Source organism: Stigmatopora argus, chromosome 9 (assembly GCF_051989625.1).
Source record: "Stigmatopora argus isolate UIUO_Sarg chromosome 9, RoL_Sarg_1.0, whole genome shotgun sequence".
NCBI classification, from domain to species: domain Eukaryota; kingdom Metazoa; phylum Chordata; class Actinopteri; order Syngnathiformes; family Syngnathidae; genus Stigmatopora; species Stigmatopora argus.
In genome coordinates, this window is record NC_135395.1 from 8724198 (window position 1) to 8740476 (window position 16279).

General features: G+C 42.7%; 1 protein-coding gene across 4 annotated transcripts in view; it reads right to left on the reverse strand.

Moving 5' to 3' along the window:
* Positions 1–15892, reverse strand: part of LOC144082903 (complexin-2-like) — a 68829-nt gene extending 52937 nt beyond the window's left edge. The window contains exons 1-2 of one of the 4 annotated variants that reach the window (XM_077610384.1): positions 15728–15892; positions 11409–11517 (exon numbers count right to left, since the gene is read on the reverse strand). In XM_077610384.1, the coding sequence (XP_077466510.1) occupies positions 11409–11439 (31 nt within the window). In that variant the 5' untranslated portion in view covers positions 11440–11517; positions 15728–15892. Of the gene's footprint in view, positions 1–11408; positions 11518–13325; positions 13575–15727 lie in introns of those variants that run through there. The other 3 variants (XM_077610383.1, XM_077610385.1, XM_077610386.1) reach the window with 3 other exon arrangements.
* Positions 15893–16279: the final 387 nt, after the last annotated feature.

The window sequence follows — 16279 nt, forward strand, 5'->3', positions numbered from 1 at the left end:
CCGTTCAGCTTCATGTCGCTAACGGCCATTAATGGCTTCCCATTGGCCCAATTTAAGCCTGGCGGGGGGACCCTGTACGCCAAGGTCCCAGGTCAGTCATTCTAACCGTCTTGTGGTCCGAGGCTAAGACGTCAACAAGGCCTGATCGAGCTATTCTTCCCGCTTCTAAATCCTCTGCACGTCCCACTGCTCGTCATCTGTCGAGTGTCCCGAAGGCACCATAGAGTGCGGCTTTCCGCCAAATCATGCCGAAACGGCCCTCGCGCGATACTCAGCGTCGAACCGATCTGTTTTTTTGGAGGCTGCGCACGGTTGAGCCATGTGTCAGAGGGAGGTGGTCAAAGCGGGAGGGTCCGGGGACCAATGAGGCTATCGGCGACCATCTGTCTTGTGAAAAATGACACCCCTGTGATGCTTTGGTTACTTAAAAATCCAACTGCAGCCACTGGTGATAAATATCTACATTTATTTGTTTTTGTTGACCAAGAAAAGTCATTTCAATGCCAAGCGACATTTCTGTCAACACGCGGCCGGTTTCAACAGATGTTCACTGTGTAGTGTGACACAGTTTGATAGTTTCCGCGGCCTAAATCTTGGTTGCCATGGTAGTCACTCCCTTGAAGCTGGCTTCTGCCGCTAATCAAAGTTCTGCTTGGCTCTCAGGAGGAAACACAGGCTTGTTTTACCCGCTGAGCGCTTCTCATTTTCATTTTAGCAGGGCATTTATTATTCTGGGCCGGAGCTTGCCCGTCTGTCTCCCCCGCCGGTAAGCGTCCGAGTTCAGGTGACGGCTCTGGGGAAATGAGTCACTCAGCCCCGAGGCCAATTCCAAGCGTTCAAAGGCTCAAATGTTCTGTCCGTTCCCGGCTCCAGTCTGGGCTTTTTTTCTCGCTTGTGTTGTGCTTTCTAAGAGTTGTATTTGTAAAGCCGAGTGACCAAAACATCAGTAGGAAGGCCAAATAATAAGGAAAAAAAAAACAGTGTTTGTTTGTTCCTCTTCGTAGCTACTTATTCACAAAATCCGCTTTAATGTGTGCACTGCAATCAGGCACAATGGTAGTGCCGAGAAACAAAACAAGTCTGATTAAAAGGCAAAAAGCAGCATGCAATCTCCACGACAGCAACATTTTCAAACAGCTATTCCTGCTAAGCAACTTAAATGTGGCCTTTTATCATCCCTGGATCAGAATGAATAAAATCCATCCATTTTTCCTACTGATCTGAGCTCGGGTGGCGAGGGCAGCTACTTGAACAGGGTAACCCAGACTTCGCTCCCCTTGAGCCACTTCATCCAGCTTTTCAGGGAGGATCCCAGGGCATTCCCAGGACAGCTGGAAGAGTCTCTCCAGTGTGTCATGGGTAAGCCTCACAGCCTAAGGAACACTTCAGTTGGAAGCAACCAAATCAGATGCCCGAGCCACTTCATCTGTCTCGTTGCGGAAGATTTTACTTTGGCCACAGTCCACAGCTCATGCTTTTGACTCAACTCCTTCTTTACCAGGATTAACCGATCCAAAGTCTGCACCAGTGCAGATGTTCCACCAGCAATCATAAACAAAACCTTCATCCCTTGGCATTCCACCTGAGGACCACCATCTCAGATTGGGAAGTACCGATTACAATCCAGATTGCATCACAATCTCCAGCGAGAGTTGAAGACCATGGCTAGATAAAGCCAGTTAATCGACATCTACAAAATCCAAAGATGCAAATACAGAGACCACTAAACTGGATATCCTAGATATTCGGTCCATAGAAATTAGTGACAGAATCGGTGACAAAGGGCAGCCTTGCTGTCCAACCCTCACTAAAAACGAATCCAACATGCGATGTCTGCTTATCTGTGATAATATACACACAATTGTAAAAATCTCATTTTAAAGGGAGATTGTAACGTGGCTTGGTTTTTATTGGTCTGTGTGGGCCGAAGACCATCTTTTCAATCTGGCTTCCAAGTAGGCAAACAAAGGGCTTTGCAGGGGAGCGAATGTTGGCTTTCTAGTCCATATCATATAACGGACACTTTGTGCTTACCGTAATCGCACACCGGAACAAAGAGTGACAATGCTAAGCAGAAGCTCAACTGCCAAGGTCCAGCTCAGAGGACGCAGCGTCCTTCGCTAGGTGCCAGGCCGAGCGACTCCGACGCAGGATAAAGGTTGCCAGTCGACACAATGGTGCTCTAATTAGTTGAGTGAAGCCAATGGCAAAGGCCTGGATTTTGCGCGGGTGGCACGGCTAAATGCGTCTGTGGCAAATTCGCCACGCGCTAGCGAGAGGATTAAAAATAAAGCATCCTTCTCACTTGTGCAAACACCTCAACAATGGCAGCAACATCTCATCAGCACATCAGAGGGAATTCGCAATGAGGCCGGGCGCATTAAAGCCAGCGAGAAAGAGGAAGGAAGAAAGTTTGGCTTCACAGGTGACGAATCCCAGGCTTCATTTGGTATCCAACATTCTGTTTGATCAACTTCTAATTGCAAAAGTGAATTGCTAGATTACTGCCGGCCACCGGGGAACCACCACACGCTTCATCAGGAAGGAAATAAAGATTCAAATTAAAAACATTGAAATGACTTTCCCAGGCCCAATCCATAACTAAGACGGTCAATAGAGGGCACTTCATAACGCAAGGAAGGAAAATGGATAGAAAAACATTTTAATCAATGTGCGTATTAGGGATAGAAAACCTGAGTGATATGATTTACGATCCAAGGCTCACGATAGCGAATGATTCGGCGTATGGCAATACATGGGTCGGAAAAAAAAAAAATTATAATCGACTATGAAAAACGAGCTATTTCTAAACCGTAAAATAAGCCATGTTTTATTATTATTGCAGTCAATCTGTCTTGGATGATTTCTTTTTCGCAAAACAAAATACATTGATTTCAACCTTATGTCAGATCCGGACCACCAAGCTCATCCAGATACACTGTTTTGAGAAAGACATACTTTTTTTTAGTGTTAAGCTAGAGTTTCGCCTACGTGAAAGCTTCTTGCAAGTTGCCATATTCCATGATATTTGCAGAGGGTCGCATTGGGACACCCACGATCCAAGGCATGGCGTCAGTTTGAAATTTCTTTGACTGGGGTATCGCCACTAAAGCTCCAAGAATGACGCAGTGCGGTTGCACGCTGCTTCATGCGAGATGAATATCTCTCCGTATGCAAGTGATGAATATCTTGGTGGAGGCTCCACGTCACGTCAGCGGCGTGGTAAATGTTTGCGTTATCAGTCACAGTCCAGAGAGCATCTCTTTGGAAGGACGACTTTGGGCCGGGCCGGTGATAAAACCGGGATCACGACGGCTCGGCTTCGGCTTGAGCGATGGCCGAGATGAAAGCGCCGGGGGCCATCAACCCTCTCAAGAGCCACAAACAAGATACCACGGGCGAGGGAGGAGACGGTCGGGATCGTTTGTTTCTCAGCGACGGAGAGGGAGACACGAGGAATGGTCGGGAACGCATTTTGGCTGGAGCTACGGAACACGCGGTTGGGCTCGGCTGCCGGCTTTGAGCCCTCGCCAGGGAAAAGACATCCGGTTCTGGACGTGTTGCCAAGCCGAGGGACGCTGGCCACGTCACCGCCGGTTATTTTGGGGAACAGTGCTTCCATCTCGAAAATGCCTCAAAATTATGAGGAAGCAACCCACGAAAGAGCAAAGCATCAACATGCAATTGCTTCTTCTAGTCGTTATTACTATCGTGCAAAATGTTTGTTCTTGGTCTCCGATAGACTAAAATTCCCCTAAAAAATGTGGTTTAAGGTTAGGGTCTACAACACGTGTCAAAGTGGCGGTCCGGGGGCCAAATCTGGCCCGCCACATCATTTTGCGTGGCCCGAGAAGGTAAATCATGAGTGCCGACTTTCTGTTTTAGAATCAAATTAAAATGAAGAGTATAGATGTATATTAAATTTCCTGATTTCCCCCCTTTTAAATCAATAATTGAACATTTTTAATCCATTTTTTCTGTGTTCTTAGTTCAAAAATCATTTTGTAAAATCTAAAAATATATAAAAAAAGCTAAAATAAACATTGTTTTAGATCTATAAAAAACTGAATATTCAGGTCCTTTAATCCAGTTCATTTAATCCATTTATTAAAAAGAATCTAAATATTATATCTAAAATGGTCCGGCCCACATGTTGACGTTAAAGCGGCGCGCAAACCAACCCAAGTCTGACACCCTTGGTCTACAATGTAACTCGTTTTCCTCTTCATTACACATTTGTTGACTGGTGCGACTAGTAGTCCCCCTCAAAAAATACAGAAATTGCCATCAACTGAACAACGAAATCTAACTAAGGAAACGTAGGAGTTTACAGTCCATGACATCCAAATGAATGATTACAAATGTCCTTTTCAGAGTCAAAACCAAAGTGGAGGCAAACATGTTGAGTTCTGGGCCACGGGTTCTTTTTTTTTTTTTTTTTAAATGATCCCCACTAAATCTCTGGACGCGGGCAGATAATGCAGGTGCAAATATTCGGCGCAAACACAATGACTCATCTCGGCAGCGGCGCCGCAGAGGTGGCGGGGAGCTCCGTCTGTGCCGAGACCAATGAGCGTCTGTCAATCTGTGCAGCCGTCGTCACCACCACCGCCGCGCTTTATTTGTCACCGGTGTGTTCGTCTCTCGCCCAAATACTCCTTTGATTGACGTTCAGGTATTGAGCTCCCTTATTTTCAAGGAAATGAAACCATGACCTCCAACAGTGGTTGCATTTATTGTGGTGGCTTTTTTTCTCGCAAAGGAAAGCTCCCCACAAATGAGATTTCTATTTTTCTACCCGTACATTTTCCCAAATAGTTCACATATTTTGACAAGGTCTCACTGTTCCAAATTGGATTTTAACATCTACAGTTGAATAAAAAATAAATCCAATGACAAAAACATTAAATGGATCTTGTCATTGGGTTTTCTCTGGGTACTCTACTTTCCTCCCACGTTCCCAAAACATGCATGCTAGGCTAATTTTATGCTATATAGTGTGAATGGTTGTTTTGTTGCGTCCTACGATTGGTTGGCAAACAAATCAGAATGTCCCCTTCTTTCTTACCAAAGTTGGCTGAGACAGGCTCTAGCACCCCCGCAACAGTGCCGCTCACTGACGTGATAAGGTGGGCGTGTGAAGACGCTCGGAAGGATGCCGGCTGTTGTTGTGCGAAAATCGAATCCGTTTTGTGCTTGTATATGTGTAAAGGGAAGTCATATTTTTTTCACTTTATGCTGGAGGGGAGATTTAAAAAAAAAAACTCAAGCAGAGTGCTTTTACTTAGATTGTCAGCACAGCAAATTATCTCATGAGGAATTGAAAGAATACACGCGCTAAGGACATTGTGAAGGCGGATTCTTTTATGTTTCTATTCGGCACAATGTTATTCGCGATAACCAGCCAACTGGCTGACTCCAACCAATCACAGTGAGTGAATCCCAATGGATTTGCATCATCTAACACGACATGATGTCAATCATGATGGTATCATAAAGTCTCCATTACATATCAGCAACATGCGATAGTGCCATAACGATTTATCATAAAAAGTTTAAAGGTCAAATCAAAGTTCACCCCACTTACTATACATGGCCATTTAAAAAAAAGCCTTACTATACATGGTCATTTAAAAAAAAAAGCCTTACTATACATCAGGGGTAGGGAACCTATGGCTCGGGAACCACATATGGCTCTTTTGATGGGTGCATATGGCTCTCCACTAATCTGTGAGGTAAACTATGGAAACTGCTGGTGAGAAAGCGAAGGAATATGAGCGTTACGTTGGTATTATGACATTGACACTACCCCAGCACCTTATAATAATTTTTTTTCATTACACTCTTTTGCATGGATTTTCTCATTGATACTCATTGATTAGCAACGAGGTAACAATGTTGTCAAAAGAATTCAAAGACTTTTTGTACTTTAAAAGTGGTGAAATTACTAAAAAAGGCACACATTTTCATGTATGTTGACTTTTAAATTCGGAGCATGGCTCTCAAGGATTAACATTTAAAAAATATGAATTGACTATGGCTCTTTCCATCAAAAAGGTTCCCGACCCCTGCTATACATGGTCATTTAAAAAAAAGCCTTATTATACATGGTCATTTAAAAAAAAGCCTTACTATACATGGTCATTTTTTTTAAGTCTTACTATACATGGTCATTTTTTTTAAAGCCTTACTATACATGGTCATTTTTTTTAAAGCCTTACTATACATGGTCATTTTTTTTAAAGCCTTACTATACATGGTCTTTTTTTAAAGCCTTACTATACATGGTCATTTAAAAAAAGCCTTACTATACATGGTCATTTAAAAAAAAGCCTTACTATACAAGTTCATTTAAAAAAAAAAAAAAGCCTTACTATACATAGTCATTTTTTAAAAAAAACCTTACTATACATGGTCATTTAAAAAAAAAGCCTTACTATACATAGTCATTAAAAAAAAAAAAACTTACTATACATGGTCTTTTTTTAAAGCCCAATTCTTCACAATTTGACACCATCCTACCAGTCCCGGAAAAGTCCAGGAAATTTTGGACGCGTTAGGAGACAAGTAGGAACCGGGGACAAGTTCCAAAGCGACTAAGTGACGATGTAACCTTAATTAAATTGCAATTAATCTATTGGAAGGCTCCTAATTCCTCCCCCAGAGTTCGTATTTCCACCTCAGCGGCCAAACGCGAAAAGGATAGCGCTTTGCTTTTTGGCGTCAGGTGGCGCGGTGGGCGTCCGATATCATTAGAATGTATCAATTGGGCAGGATTAGATGGCCTCCCTTCCTCTGAAGTGGATTAAAAGCGGGAGCGCCCCCCGTGCTGGCGGGCGCAAACGTGATTCTCGCGAGCTGGCAAAGTGTGAAAAATCTCATTTGAATTTGTCGGCCAAAGTCTCGCTCGATGAAAGGCGGCAGAAAGCGTGTGTTATTTGAAGCCCGTGTCATGTTATCTCGACGCCGAAGGTACGGGCGCCTTCCCGGGCGCCGCTCGAGCGAGACGGCGGAAAATTGTTTGGGAGCGTGAGAGCACGTGCCAAAGGGGATAAATAAGACTCGGGGTGCTTCGCTCGCCACCCTGCACGCAAATCTCACGTTGCGATGAACACAAGAAGAAACCATTCTTGTTGACTCAACTGACTATGCTCGGATGAATGTAGTTTTTGACTGATGCCACTTTTTGCTTGTGTGGATTCGGGTTTAAAAAAAAATGTATTCGATCAAACTTCGGTAAACATCCGATCCATTTTGCCTGTAAGGATTGATTTAAAAACTGCTTAACAAATTCTCCAACTGTGTAAAATTGAAAAAGCTACAACAGCCACAAAAAGTACATCCAATAAAAGTGAAAACTACGCAAACCTACAGAATACAAATATCGCTAAAAGAATACTGAATATTCTTTTAATATATGGCGCTAGAAGTCCAATGTATTTTAATGGATTAAACATTAAGCGCTGTCAATGGCAACAAGTGACTGAAAATGCCCCAAAATTTATAGGGAGAATTTCCCCAGAAATTGCATCTTCTAGTTGAAAAAACAATTTAAATGTATTTTAATGGATTAAACATTAAGCGCTGTCAATGGCAACAAGTGACTGAAAATGCCCCAAAATTAATAGGGAGAATTTAATTGTCTTTGACAAACGACGATGTACATTAAATGACCAAATGGCGTGTTGATAGCAAACAGCGGCTGACTGCACAACAAAAGACATGCGGGAAAACTCCAAGAAAATCTGTGAGTCAATGTTTACTTGTTTGAGCAGGCTGTTGCCGCTGAGGTCCGCCCGCATCTCACAGCACGCCACTGCTGTTGATGACCGCGCCGCGAGTGCGTTTGTGTGCTTTTTTGGGGAAACCGTTGGCTGCCAAAGTTCTATGAAACAAAGTTTTCAAGACTGGCAAATCACCAGAAAGAACAGCCGAGTAGGTGTCTTAAATGTCATTTCGGGTCCGGCGTGCAACAATACCATTAAAAACAACAAGTGGAAATGCTATTCAGCAATTCCAGCCCTTCATAATAAAGGGGAAAAGAAGAAGAAAGGTAAATAATAGTATTTTTGGAACAAAGGGCCAAACAACCAAACTGCTGGATTACTACTTGGTGTTTTTTAGCTTCTATACACTGTCATATATTTAGATTTAATGACATGAAAAACCATACGGCGACTTTAATGAGAATCCAAAACAGCTGGCGTTCACTGTGTGTGCTGTCAATCATATTTTGTCGTGGGTAAAGAGAATTTTCAGATTTTGCGACCATTTTTCCTAGTGGCACAAATAAAGTGCCATACATGATCTCATTTTATATATTTATATATATGTGTATATATATATATATGTATATATACATATATATACATATGTATATATATACGTATGTATATATATATATATGTATATATATATATATATATATATATATATATATATATATATATATATATATATATATATATATAAAATCATGAGTAATCAACTCTTATTCACGTTTTGATTTGAGCTAACACGTCTACTCTGCTAGAAATAACCGATGTCGTTGAAAAGGAAGTGAACACAGTACTTTCAAAATAGTGGAACATTTTGACAAATGTAAAATGCCAAACTAATTTAAAACACGATGCATTGTGTTTCCAAATGAATCATCAAGTCAAGTTAAAAACAGCCAGCCTCGAATGAAAACTTAAAATATTTCATTTTTCTTCATGTAAATTGCTGAATAAAAAAACATTGCTTGATTTTTTCGTCGTTTTGTAAAGACCGGCGTAGTAAACTACGGAATAGTCATAGTATTTGGCAACTCTGCAACTGTCTATTTTGATGTACTCTCCCTTTTCCTTACATGCTCGGACACACATCATTTTCCCGAGTGCCTGCCTGATTGAAGTTTCCTCGACTCGCCCTTCACATTTGTACAGTAATGGCGGCCGTGGGAGGCTGCAGGCCTTGAGAGATGCAGGGTAGGGCAAAAGCGGCGAGATGGATGGATGGATGGACGATGGAGCATGTGATGAATAAAAGGCGAATGGAAAAGGAAGTCAGAAGAGACAAAAGATCCTGCGTTAAGAGCTTCTAAAAGGAGCAATTTGTCCCGTTTCATCTTCCTCCTGGCCAGAGGACGGCGAGCGAGGGAGAGGCGGGGTTACGGGCTTTACAGATGCAGGCGGCTTTTTACCAGCACTTTTGATGTCACAGGTGATAAATCCTCCCCGGCGCGGACGTCACGGGAGCCGTGAGGCCCTCTCACGGGCGCAAACTAACACGCGCACTCCACCCTATGCGCACATCACTCTTCCTGACTTGCAGATTGAATCAATTTGTCATTTGGCTGCTTTTCTCACAACCAGCTACCGCTTCGGCCCCAGGCGCTACAAGTGCCAGTCTAAGAGGGGGTCTGCCACCTAAGCCAAATACTGGTCCGATCCACGGTCGTGTTTTATGGAGACATCGTGGTTTACCGGACCCGCCTTCATTAACATCTGCGTTATCATGATACCTGCTAGCAAATGCCGTGGCTGCGCTACTATGAGGTGGGACCAAGGATCAATTACTTTATAGTCAAGTGAGTATGTTGCATTTATGAGAAACTACAAGCCTTGATCCACGCATCTTTACATAAATCAACACTACAGGAGTAAAAATAAAATAAAAACATCCTGACATTTTATTCCAGCGCAGGGTGTTGCAGCATTGCAGCCGTCAACAACAACAACAACAACAACAACAACCTGCTGTCCCTTCACGTGCACGTACGGACTCCTAACGCTCAAGCCGACGTACCCCCCCGCATCGCCCTTGCGGGGACTCTCGGAGGCCGGAGATGACCTTGGCCAGAATTGAAGTGTCGTGCCCGAATGTGAGCAGATGGAGTGTGACCGTGCAAATAATTAATTATGCGCCCCATGCTCCATCCAAAGTGGTTCATTAGAGCAAAGACGAGTCAACTTTTCGGAAAAATGTCAGCGTCGACGTCCAATTTTCGATACACAAACCCACAGAGTGCGAAAGGGCTTCTTAAGAAGATAGACTCCCATTTCGACCATTTCAGACCACGAAATTCTCATTTAAGTCATCTATGAAATACATAGCTTTTACAAATCATCTCAAGTTAACTAACTACTCCAATACATGGCTGAAAAATATGCAATACACCCACCGCCAAAAACTTTTAACATTGACTTAATGCAACCCCATTTACAACCACATGACCACTACTTATTGTAAAATATCATAGATTGATTTCCTGCCCCACGCAATGATAATTGTTGTATCTCTACACTGTGACATAATTGAGCTTTATAAAGCAGAATCCGCGCACTGCTATTAAACATTAAAGCATATTTGAAGGGAAAAAAAGTTACGAAACTACGACACAAGCACAAAAACGCGTTGAAGATAATCCTATTCATCTTTTGCCAAAAGGCTTACCTTTAATTGTGTCCCATTTCCACGGAAAAGACTCTCAGTCAACCCCGAGGAGGCTCCGCGCTGAAACGCTCACTACCCAAGGCACTTTGGCATATCCATATTCATACGTGATATTTCTACACGATCGCTACTTGTCTGCCGTATGATAATGCGCCATCCGGGGAGCAATTGCCTTACGTGTCGGAAAATAAGAAGATGGCTGATTAGGAGACGTCTTTATTAGAGCCTTCCTGACATTGACTGCTTTCCCTGCTTGTTATTATTCATAGGATAAATAAATTGCCTTTTTGGTGGCGTTTCCATTCTCCAAAGTCAACACGTCTATCCTCATTTATTCCGTGCGTGTCAAACTTCTGCCTTTAAGCCTGTTACATTTAGCAACATAAAATACACCAGGCACGTATCTTACATCCGGGGGGACCCACCAAATAATTCTCACACATCCTTGCCTGATAAAACGCTGCTATTTTTGCGGGATAAGCGCCATTTATGTAGGTGCCCTAGTGCAGGAGATTTAAATTAGCCAATGAGTTCACAATGCAAAAATGTCCTCCATTATCATCAAGTGTAGTGCAAGATAAAATGTATCCCAAGAAAAACTACATTTCTGGGGAGCTGTGGTCATGCAAAAACAAAGTATTGATACATTTTGTAATACCATATCGTATACGGATACATTTCAAACAGCTGAGTGGCCTTTTAAAGTCCATATTTAAGTTGTGGGGTTAAAAGGGAGGAAACTAATGACAGAATTACAGTCATTTATTCACTGCCACTTACGGCAATTCATTTCAAGTGGGAGAGAGGAGCTAAACTCAACTTGGCTTGATCTTAAACCCTCAACAGGATAAAGTCATTGCAAATGCATGATTGTCAAGAGCGCAGAAAATAGCAAAGACTGACATTTGCAGACTCGTGCTGCGTATCGGCCAAAAGGTTCATTAAAGAGAAAAAAAAAAACAAAGTCCTACCTCCCAACGCTTGTTTCATCACAAAATTCATGCTGATGGCTTGTTATTCCCTGCCCAGTAGAAACGATGTCACATTCAAAAGGTGACCGATGAGTAGAAATCCCGAGACCTGGAGAAAGAAAAAAAAGATGCGTGAGATTGCTTTGTGACGATCACAATGCTGCGACACAATTGAAGAAAACTGAGGTCAACGGTTCACGCGACAACGACGCACCATTTGAACACACACCGACACGCGTTCTGAGCACAATCTGTATTCAACATGTGCACACGACCAGAACAAACCAGTACGCTTCCTGACACAGCCTGCATACAGCATCGCACATTCTGCCCACCCTGGCCTATCTGCAATGAGTTTTGCATTTGAAACACAACTTTGACACACATTTAACACAAAATGAGACTTTTAAGCTGTAAATAATTTGCATACCGCACAATCAAACAACTCACTAGCACCCAATTTACAAAGAAAAAGGCACAACCTACGATGAACACAACCCCCGGACCCCCGCTCATAAAACACACAACACCCACAATTCTTTCAACTCATTGGCTTCCGTTGTCCGTGTTAAGCGTCCAATCTATTTTGCCTCATCTGCTGCCAACATCCCATTTTAAAAGGATTGGTTGGTGCATCTTGGCCACAGTAAAAAACAATGGACTTATTTCCAATTACAGGGAATAATAAGAAAATAATGATGAATATTCATTTTCTGTACAATGGTCGCAGGGGTTGCTAGAGCCTATTGCAGCCAACCAGTTTAAATCTATTAAAATGTAATCAGTTCATAATTGGAAAAAAAAAACAATCAATGAATGAATGATGAATAACAACTTGCTCTTTTAACGATTCATTCTTTGATTGGCATTGTTTGAAATACAGCCTTTTCTTTTACTATCAGAACACTGTGTGCGAATATTATACATACACCAAGGTCTGCAGTGAAGGAGTTAAAAAAGGGAAAACCCAGACTGAGCCGCAACACATGCAATCAGTGCCCAACCAGCACCCTTTCCACACAGCACTGCAGTGTGAGTACACAATTTGCACACCATGTGCACACATCACTGAAAGATAAATAATGTTCTACTGAGACGGCACTAAAATGACATCATCGGTATCGGGGAGTACTAAAAAAATAGCATAACGACTGCGCATATATATATGTATATAATGCGCAAAATGTACTTTTCCCGAAGTAGTCGCCTTACCCAAGATGGCTACCAATTACGCATATATTTCGATAGTTACGGCATTCCAAAATAATGATAAACATCCAATAAATCTTCTCCTGTGAATTTCTATGAGTTTATGACTCGTAGAAGTGCAATACATTTGAAGTGGGAGGTTGTCAGCCTTCAAATTTATTGAACGTCCAGCAATGTCAATGGTAGCCAATGAGCAAAGCAGACTGTGACCAACCCATGACAGCAATTACTTTACAACCAAGTGAGTATACAGTCACCGAGCATTAAAATCTGTGTGTCCGAATTGGTATCATCAGCCCCCCTAAAAAAAAAAGATAAAAGTAACAAATAAAGGGACAACCATATAATTTAGCAACAAATAAAGCTGTATTATAACTATAAAACGTTCACACTACTTGCACTCAGAGGTTTTATACTTCCCGGCAAATGAGAATGAACAATGTTTTCCGCTTGAAATGGTGCGACTCCACTTGCGTGCGCGTGCACAGGTGACCTGGACGCGAAGAGGTTAGGGGAAGGTCAAACTTTGCATCCCACCCTGCGTCGGCTTCTCCACCTTTCGCGAAAGGCACACGGTGGCCGAACGTGCTCGTGCACGCGTAAAAAACACCGGCGCGAGCGTGCACGTCCTCGGTCTGGAAGGCGCTTTCAGCACCGCCGCCGGTGGACAGCTCCGCCAGACGTTGGCATCGAACGGCGATTATTTACCTTCGATCCGCACGCAGAGGGAAAAGAGGAAGAAGTTGTCCTAGCGGCTGCTCCCTCGCATCGTCTGCAGCAGGAAAAAAAGAAGAAGGGAGAGGAAGAGTAGGAAGAAGATGAGGAGGAGGAGGAGGAGGAGGAGGAGGAGGAAGAGGAGGCGGAGGAGGAAGAAGAGGAGGACGTCCTTGCTAACGCCTGCACGAGCGGGGAGCGAGGATGAGGAGGAGGTGGTGGAAGATGAAGCTCACGCCGTGACAGGATGGAGAGAGTCAAGCAGAGGGGGAGAAACGTCCCACTAACGACACCTCCAAGCCCCCCACCCCCTTTCTGTGCACCCCCCATTCTCAACATGGCCGGGCTGAGCTATCAATCAAAAGGGTTTGATCAGAAGGGTTCGTTTGTTTCTTGAATAGGCTTATAATGTTGCCGCAGGAGCGTGCAAACGACAGGGATGCGCGAGGGGTGCCGTGACATAAGGCACCAGTAAATATCTACATTGGAAATTGATATTAAACGGATTAGACATCTATTGCCGTCAAAGGAATGCCATAGTTAAGCTATTGTGAGGTTGCAAAACAATTCCTAGAACAAATATGAATGTCACACTTATTTAAAAGGTATGTCATTATTATTGTTTTGTTCATTACGTTGTAAAGTTGAAACTATAATTATAAAATAAGCTATTTGGGAAAATGTTATTTAACAGTTTGACTGGTTGATTACAGAGTGATTTATTCAGTTATGTTTTTGTTTTTTGACAGTCAGATGTGTGGTTGTTAATTATCGTACATGTCAGACTATAATCCGCTACTTTGAACCATGCATTTTATAGTCCAGTCCGTCTTATATGTGCATATTTACAGGCCGGTAAACTCTATGTCTTCAGTAGGGTTCTCAAAAGTATCAATACTGAAATGTTCACGGATACGCGTGTGCCACGAGCTCAGGCGGCCACGGCACCCCCATTGGCCGCCCTAATAACAGTACAGCTGCTCGAAACAGGAAGCGCCAATTACCTCATTATATGGCACGAAGAAAATAATCGCATGGCTTTTGTAACGGCAAAGAACCCGTTAGCGCGCTATTGTTCAGCAAGTCACAACGCTCATATCGTGCTGCTGTGACTTTTTTTTTTTAGTTCTAGCAGACGGCACATCAACTTTAGCTTTTCTTCTTTTCAGACGTCGATTGCCGAGGGTCGCTACTCAATACTAATTCACAATAAGTGTTCTCAGAGACCTTCCGAGCACAATGTGCCATGTCTGACAATCAATTGTATCGATTAACAGCTTTCCACAGCGGGAGGGTCAAAAAAAAAAAAAATCAACCGAGTTGGCCCCCTAAGACTTTTTGGGTTCAAGACTTTACCAGAGTTATAAAAAAATAAAATATGTATTCCAATTTTTTTTTCTCCCAGTTGGAAGGCAAAGAGACAAACCACCATTGTTGTTTTTTCAGAGCATTTTTAAACTCATTGGATGTACAACCCTTTTAAAACGGGAGTTTTAAGAGATTATCAATGTCAACAGGAGTGAAAGCTCGGAATTTTTTTTTTTTTTTAACAACAGTCATCTTTAGGGTTAAATAACCTTACCGCTTATGGACCAGTACAGTACAGCTTATACGCAGATACGGATTTCTTGTCGAATTTGATCTGTGCGAATTAAAGTCAGGTGTGCCTTCTAATAAAAAAATTCCAAATGAAATCAGCATGCCGTGGTTCACCAGACACAGCTTGTTGTCCGGGCTGCAGATTAAACAAATCATCCTCAGGGAAATTTGAGGGCTAAGCAGACATCACAAAAGCCACAAAGGATCACCATAACAATGATGTTCTCCTCACACCAAATAAACACATTTACCAACACTTTTGCATTCACACCTGTTTACAAACATCACACACAACAGGCTTCTTCTATTACTATTTCTGGTATATTTGGCCATCTGTGCATGTTAAATTAATTTCTCACCCACAAAGTGTGAGTGTCCATTAAAAAAAAAAGTGCGTCCGATCATAATCCCAAACCAAATCCTGAAGACATTTTGTCCAAGAAAACATCACCAACAACAGCGAAGAGAAAGAAGACCCACTGCGCAAAATGACCAATGACGTGGTTTTTAATCGACGAGCATTCAGTCGTCAGGTCTCAAAGTGGCGCTTTGGGGCTCATAAAGACCACCGGGGCATGTCGCCGAGCTGGCAGCCCCGCGGACATAAAACACACATACACACAAAGGATTTGTTTGCTCAACCAAAAACAGGCTATTAACGTCACGTCCCGGGAGCAGAGTAGGAAGCAGGTGGGAACTAAAAACATTTCATTTTGCCAAAGTACTAAACGCGAACAAGACTCAGAAACGAGGTGTCAAAACGCAGATGAAACACGGTTTGCCAAGCGTGAACTTACGAGAAGCAAGCAGGAAGGAGTGCAGGGATCAACATGACATAAACGTTGATGCAAGGCGAGCGAGCAGAGCCGAGGAGTCAAACTACACAAACGAGGAGTAACTAGACGAGATACAGCTGGTGAGCACAAAAGGTCAAGGGAGATCCGATTGGCCAGACACAAGGAAGCGACAAAAACAGTTAACAAATCGGTGATGGCATGCTGAGGCAAAAACCAGAATACCAAAACAACAGCTTCTTGCCACTGAGCCAACACCAAAATCAGACAAATGAATCACTACACCATCAGCTGGCCTTTTTTTTTCATAAATGGATATAGGTCAAAGGTCAATCCACATCTTTTCCTGTCTTTTCTTCCAAAATGGAAGTTTTACAACCACGGAAAAGTTGAGATTATTCGGGAAAATGGTTCAAAGTACTCGTACGTTACAGCACATGCTCCAACTCTTATTAAATTATTTTAAAGAATATTTTTGTTTGTCAACACGCCCCATGGTGCGAAACGACAAGTCGGTTCATGAGTGATTCATGCAGGCCGTTTGTCCCCAAGCCA